The sequence below is a fragment of the Prinia subflava genome, chromosome 11, assembly GCF_021018805.1.
Source record: "Prinia subflava isolate CZ2003 ecotype Zambia chromosome 11, Cam_Psub_1.2, whole genome shotgun sequence".
NCBI lineage: Eukaryota > Metazoa > Chordata > Aves > Passeriformes > Cisticolidae > Prinia > Prinia subflava.
In genome coordinates this window covers 955,206-962,485 of record NC_086257.1, presented here as the reverse complement: position 1 = coordinate 962,485, position 7,280 = coordinate 955,206, and the positions used below count along the sequence as shown (strand labels likewise).

General features: G+C 65.8%; 1 protein-coding gene across 1 annotated transcript; it reads right to left on the bottom strand.

Annotated features, from left to right (window-relative positions):
* Positions 1-1,556: 1,556 nt before the first annotated feature.
* Positions 1,557-4,027, bottom strand: FOXL2 (forkhead box L2). Its single transcript, XM_063408140.1, has one exon. The coding sequence runs from the start codon at positions 3,784-3,786 to the stop codon at positions 2,866-2,868; it is 921 nt and encodes a 306-aa protein (XP_063264210.1). The 5' UTR covers positions 3,787-4,027; the 3' UTR covers positions 1,557-2,865.
* Between the last annotated feature and the right edge of the window lie 3,253 nt (positions 4,028-7,280).

Sequence of the window (7,280 nt, the reverse complement as noted above, 5' to 3'; positions counted from 1 at the left end):
GCGTGAGTCCCGTGTGCGCCGGCATCCCCGCTTCGGCCTTCGTACAGGGGCCAGGCTCTCTCCGTCCCTCCCTGTGGCCGGCGCAGCCGTTCGGCCCGCGGTGACCCGACTTTGTGCACCTCTTGCGCGTCTCTGTCCGCCCGGAGCGGAGCCCCATGGCCGCATCAACGCTCGCAGCGCCCTCCCCGCCTGGGGAGCGGGACGAGGGGGCACAGCAGGGCTCCAGGAGGGCCCGGCGGGCTCCCCAGAGCCCCTCGTCCCTAGCCGTGCCCGCCGAGCGGCAGAGGCAACCAGTGCCCACGGCTCGCCCTGCTTTCTGTGACCGGGCCTCTTCCTGCCGTGCAGAGAGCAGGCCCTGGCAGAAAGGGGGAGCGTCAGGCAGCCGGGCAAGGGCAAGTGCCGGGTCCCTGGCTGCGGAGCGGAGTGCTCAGCCCCGTTACCGGGTTTCACCTCCGGCAGCCCTCCCCGGGGCAGCGAGCTGCCCGCGCGGCCCGGCAGGCGAACGCCGCATCCCCGCTGCTCCGCCGAGCCGCAGGCCTGGCTCAGGCCGCAGTCCGAGCGGGACGCGCTGCGAGCCGGGCCCCACGGGCCGCGGCCTCCCCGCCTGCCCCATCCTCTCCCGGCCCCCAGGCCCCGCGCAGGGGCCGCTGCCTACGCGGACGCGCAGGGTTGGAAGCGAGGCCCAGGCCGCTGCCGCAGCCCCCTGCCCGGCGAGGAAAGAGACCGGCCTGCGGCTCCCGGCTCCGTCACCGGCCCGGGCCCGCATGAGGCTCGGGCCCGTCGCAGCGTGGCTGGTCGGCTCGGGGCGACACGGGACCCTTCTTTTCCTTCCGGGACCACGGCTCCGAGCACGCAGGGAAGAAATGAAAGCGGAGCCAGGGTTCGACACAGCCCCAGGCACTGCCCCGAGGCCTCTGCCGCCTCTCCAGACGGGCACACGGGCGAGGTGCCGGCAGCTGCCCGCGCCCCGGAGCGGAGGCGCTCCCGGCCCGCCCGCCCCGCGGGCCCGCGGAACCAACGCAACGGTCCCCGCACCTTCCTGGCCGCCGCCGAGACAGCCTCGGGCCCCCGGAGCTCTCCCCTGGTGCCTAGCGGAGCCGATGGAGCCCTCAGCATGGTTCCCGCAGCCGAGCCCCGTGCGCCGCACCGGGAGCGCTGCAGCCGCGGGCCAGGAGCGATGCTCGCAGCCCGGAGCGGTGCTCGCAGCCCGGAGCGGTGTCCGCAGCCGGAGCGGTGCTCGCAGCCCGGAGCGGTGTCCGCAGCCGGAGCGGTGTCCGCAGCCGGAGCGGTGCTCGCAGCCCGGAGCGGTGCCCGCAGCCCGGAGCGGTGTCCGCAGCCGGAGCGGTCTCGCAGCCCGGAGCGGTGCTCGCAGCCCGGAGCGGTGCCCGCAGCCCGGAGCGGTCTCGCAGCCCGGAGCGGTGCTCGCAGCCCGGGGCGATGCTCGCAGCCCGGGGCGATGCTCGCAGCCCGGAGCGGCCCCGGCACACAGCGCCCGCTCCGCTCTCCTGCCGCTTCCCGATCCGGAGCCCGGAGAAGCGGAGTGAAATAAAACGATATGGAAAGAAGGAAAGGCATTTTATTGGAGACTTTACAATGCTAGAAAGTACAATGAAAGTGCTAGTTCATTCTAGAAAAGTTGGTCCCAAAATGGTACTATGCCAGAGCATCTATCGGTTTACACAAACTTTTACAAAATCGCTATGAAATGGCCCCTGTTTTTAAATCGCTATTTTTTTTCACATTAATCTATGTAAAATTGAAGGATCAAAACCTTTTAAGAAAAAAAGGAGAAGCATTCAAGAGCAGAACCTACCGAAAAATCCATTTTGGGCCAGGTTTGGGGGCAAAAAACCTGAAGATAGTTTAAACTTTCATTAGTAATATAATATGCACAAGGAAAAATATCCCAATTTACAGGAAAGCGTCTCTTTTTTTTTTTTTTATAACATCAAAATATTTTTTTACCTGTATAAAATTACTTTTAAGACCTCAGAGGACATTTTCTCTTTTAAAAAATATATTTACCGCTGCCGAAACTTTTCACGAGTGACGCTGGCGCGTTTTGTTTGTTGGTTTCTATTAACCAGCAATATCGCACATCTGCTGTTACAGCAGTCCCCACGTTAAGTACTATTTTAACGAAAAGCCACAGCTCGGAAGAAGCGCAGTGCCTTGCAGAGCGAGGAGGAAGACAGAGGGGATGAAGAGAAGGAGCAGGACGAGCACAGCGGGCACACGGTAGTGTCTAGGCCCGCCAGCCCCGCCGCACGCGTGAAAATGTCTCTGCTATTTACAAACTCCGCTTTTACTCTCCCCATGGCTGAGCCCGAAAAGATTACGGCCGAATTATAAAGGAGCATAATTCTGAGGGCTGAACAGCCAATTTTTAATTAGATGCCCCCCCCCCAAACAAACCCCAAAACACAAAAAACCAACCAACCAAAAAAAAAACCCCAAACCAAAACAAAAAACCCAAAGCAAACAAACCCAAACAAAAACAAAAAACAAACAAAAAAAACACCCACCAAACCCAACAACTCACAAGCACACACACACGAGCAGAGAAACTCCCGGTGAGTCCCCGCTCGCCCGGAGACAGGCGGCCCGGCCGCCGCTGCCCGGCGCATCCCCGCGGGGGACCCCCACACTTACACTGCCTTCTTCTCATGGAGGGACGGCTCCTACACTGACACTACACGCGGGGCAAGGCTGCTATTTCCCCACCGCGAGAGTTTGGGCACAGAGAGAGGGAAGTCCGTGGCTAGAGACGAGGAGGAGAGACACTGAGCGCAGGGGAACGCGGCGGGGTAGGAGAGGGGCAGCGGAGCCGGTGCATTTCTGTGACGGCGGCTGGCCGGAGCCTCCCTAGATGTCTATGCGGGAGTGCAGGGCGCTGTGTTTGCTGTCGTGCTCCCAGTAAGAACAGTGCATCATGGACAGCTCGGCGGGCTGGCGGGCGCAGGCGAACTGGAGGCCGGCCCCGTTTGCCGCCGGGGCCGCGGGCGGCGCGGGGCTGGCCGGGCTGAGCTGCTGGGGGTGGTGGGCATGCGGGTGGTGGTGGTGGTGGCCCATGCCGTTGTAGGAGTTCACCATGCTGGGCAGCGCCATGCTCTGCACCCGCGAGTAGGGGCTGTAGGACGCCGGGCCCGAGAGTCCTTTCACATTGACGGGGCTGACGTTCCCACCAGACATCTGGCAGGACGTGTAGGGCATGGGCGCGGGGGGCTGCGCCAGCGGCCACGAGTTATTCATGAAGGTGGACTGCAAGTACTTGGGCGGGGACAGGTAGCCGTAGCTGTCGGGGCTGAAGAGGGTCTTGCCAGGCTGGAAGTGAGTCGGAGGCGGCCGGAAAGGCCGTTTCATCCTTCGTCTCCTGCGGTAGTTGCCCTTCTCGAACATGTCCTCGCAGGCGGGGTCCAGGGTCCAGTAGTTGCCCTTGCGCTCGCCGCCGCCCTCCCGGGGCACCTTGATGAAGCACTCGTTGAGGCTGAGGTTGTGGCGGATGCTGTTCTGCCAGCCTTTCTTGTTCTTCTCGTAGAAAGGGAACTTGCTGATGATGTATTGGTAGATCCCGGACAGCGTGAGCCTCTTCTCCGCGCTCTCCCGAATGGCCATGGCGATCAGGGCCACGTAGGAATAGGGGGGCTTCTGCGAGGGGTCCGGCTTCTCGGGGCCCTTGTCCGCGCTCAGCTCCTCCTTGCCCCGCTCCGGCTCCTTGCTGCCGCTGGTGTCATGAGCCAGCAGCGCCACCGTGTCCTCCTCGCCGTCCGGGTAGCTGTTCATCATGGTGCCCCGCGCCCGCCGCCGGCGCAGCGCCGCGCGGTGCGGAGCGCTGCCCGCTGCACCGAGCCCGCCGCAGGCGGCCGTCCCGCTGCGCGCTCGCCGGGACGGGGCCGAAGCCGAAGCCGAAGCCGGGACCCGGACGGAGATGGGGAGGCGCCTCTCGCGGCGCCGCTGGTCCGTGGAGCGCGGCGGCGGCGGCGTCCCTGCCCCCGCGGGCTCCGCTCCCCTCTGCAGCGGCGGCCGGGCTCTTTTCTGATTTGTATGGGCCCGGCCGAGTTCCGCTTTCGTCAGGAGCCCGCTCCCCTATCGCCGCCGAGCCGCTGGGCACGGCCGAGTTCACCCTGCAGTCACGGCGCCGCGCTCAGCCCCGCGCACACGCGGCCCGACGTGGCCCCGCGGAGCGGCGCGGAACCGCCCCGGCTCGGCCGCGCCGCCGGGGGCGGGGAGAGGCGGGGGCGGCGTCCGGGGGGCGCTGGGGGAGCCCCGCCGCCCACCGCGGAGCCCGCCGGGGCCCGCGGCGCTGCGCTCCCCTCCCGCCCGGCGCGGGGTCGCACTGGAGGCAGTGGGTGCGAAGGGGTGTGCCCGCGGCGCTCGCCCTGCCACGGCGCCTTGTCACACGTCCAGCCGCACACGCGGTCGCGTTTATATGTCTTGGCCGCGGGCCCCGCCAACCGATCGCGCCCGGGGAGCACAAGGAGGCTGCTGCCGCTCCCTGCAAGTCGATTCTTGCAGCTCTTATTTGCAGGAGACAGAAAGCAAAAGGTGTCGGGTCGCCCCTTCTCCCTCCCCGCAGAGTACACGCCGGCCCCCAGCGCGGCTGCGGGGCTGACAGGCGCCTCGAGGGCCAGGGCAGGGTGGCGAGGCGGGGGGTGACACACTGGGCAGCTTTCCTGCTCCTTCCCCTGGAAGGCTTCGGCTAATTTCACACGGTTCCGGGAGTGGCGTATGTGGCACCGACATTCCCCTCTCCTTTCCCCTTTCCTGCCTTCAGGCAGAGCCTCCCGAGCAGCAGACAGGCAGTGTCAGCTGGCCCGAGCACAGGAGATGTCGCGCTGTAACAAACCAGTGCCCCGGGGCTCTCAGGCGCGGGTACCGCGGCAGGACACGCTGGTTCCAGTCCCGTCCCGGGAGCGGGGCAGACCGGCCCCGTTTGACCCCCGAGCCTTTCCATCAGACAAGGCGCCCGCCGGCAGCCGCAGGAGTCGGGCCAAGCTCCGCGGAGCCGGGACCACCTGCGCTGGCCGGCCGCGGCCTCGCTCAGCCCCCGGGGCGCGGCGCTGCAGCCGGCCCGCTGCTGCCGGCACGGCTCCGCGGGACCCGGCCTCCCCGGCCGTGCTCAAGCCCCACTCGGGCCGCCCAAAGCGGCCCTGGGAGCAGCTGCACGCTCATCCCGGCGCCCGCAGCTCTGCCCTTTCCTGTGAACTGCCTCTCGCGATGTGCCCCCACGATTTTAAGTGCGACGTCAATTTTCGCAACCAGGTGTGAGCCCTTGGGGCTGGCAGCTCCCGAACGTGCATGCCCGGGGCAGCCGGCCTCTCCCGTCGGGGCGCTCAGGGCTTCGGTGGCCCATGAGAGGTTTTCTAGTTCCTCTTCCCGGCCACGGGTCCCTGCTCCCCTACCCGGGACAGAATAATTGCGGGTAAAGGCAGTCGAATAGGTAGAAACGTATTTTAACCGAGAAATTAGCTCTTCGAGGAACTATTAGCGCTCGGCCGAACTATAAGATGTATATATATATATATATATATACATCTTATATATATATATATAAAATTATATATTTCTATATGTCTCAGAACACGTTTCTGCACCTTCGCCTAGAGCCATATAACCAATGCCTTATCTCCGGTTGGCGGAGGAACGTGTGCCCCCAAGCCTGGGCTGCGTGACTTCGGTCACAGAAAGGCGACCCGTCTGTTTCCGCACCCAGCCGCGGAGCAGCGCACGCCGCCCCCGGGCAGCCCCCCGCGCTCACAAACGAAACGGCGAAGGGATGAGGCCCACAAGCGAGACCCTCGCCAGGGTTCCCCTCCCCGAGCAGCCCCCGGCGGCTCCCCGGCGGCTCGCTCCGCGCAGGGCGGCGCAGCAGCCGGAGCCAGCTGTACCCCGCCGTCGGGGCCGGGACTGCCGGGCTCCCCTGAGCCAGGGCGAGCTTCTGTCTGCCGGCCACCCAGGCTGCTGCGGCGCTCCCCCTCGCAGGCATTTCCGCGGCGAGGGCCGGGGCAGGTGTAGCAGCACTGCCGCGTGTGTCATCACCTCCGCCAAATGGCACATTCCTCCCTTCTCACCCCTAAGCCGGGCGCGGAGCTCCTTGGCAGGGCTCGCTCTCTCGCAAAGTACATTTGACATCCGAGGGTCGTTTTTGGGTTTTTTTGACAGCCCCACCAAGGGGGATTTCGGATGAACACCAGAGCAGAAGCTCAGCCCAGCGCTGGGAGCGGCGGTCGGGCCGAGCAGCAAAGGTGAGCGCGCAGCCCCGCGTGCGGCTACTTAAAAGTTTGACACAAGGGCAGGCAGGAGCTGTCGGGCTCTCGCCTTTCCCCTCTCCTAATTAAGCCCTTTTTGGGACATGAAACAACTACCTGAAAAAGCAGGAACACGCCCCTGGCAGCTGTACGCTGTAGCTGCGGTTAAGCGGGGAGCTGAGGTTTATCACCACAGAAATGCCGCGGCGAGGGGAATGCAAGTAGCGGGGACGAGCAGCGAGCAGAGGAGCGCGGAGAGCCCTTTCGGAAGAAAGAGCAGGGATCCTGGCGCGGGGAGCAGCCCGATCCGCCGGTGCCCCCGGCCGAGCCGCTCCCCGCCCGCCGCCGCTCGCCGGGGCCGGGCAGCAGCCGGACAGACCCGGGCAAGGCGGGAACAGAAGGAGCCGGCGGAGCCGCTCCCGGCCCGGTCCTGCGGCCGCTCGCCGGGGCAGGGGAAGCAGGAGGGGAATTAGCAATGGAGGAGATCACGGCGCTGTGCCCATGTCCAGGCCTGCTGCGGCGGGGAAAGCGCTCTCGCTTTCTGCACACGAGGGCAGAACAGCCCCGGCCACAGCCCGGCCCCTGTGCAGGGAAGCCGGGAGGGAGGCGGGCAGAACGGGACTCAATCCCGGCCGCGCAACCCCGCTAAGAGAGGCTACCCGAGAGACGCTGCAAAGTGGACCCTCGCCGCAACCGAGCCGGACCGGGTTCCCCTTCCCGAACCGAGCCCGAGAGCCCCGCCGCGGCCCCGGCGCGATACTCCCGGTGCGCAGCGCTGAGCCCGTTCGCGGCTGGGGGCGCTGAGCGGAGCGGGGCTCGGCCAGCAGCGGGGGCTCCGCCGCGGGGACACGGGGCGCGGTGCCACCCCCACGTCTGGCCCCGGCAGCCCGGACGCGGATTCCCACGAAAGCCGTGCCTTCCACTGAAGCGCTGATAAGACTCGAGTAGCCCGAGTGGTTTGGGTTTTCTTTCCTACTCACCCTCTTCAGGCAGCAGAATCTGGAAGGTCTGGGGTCGGTTTGTTTGAGAATG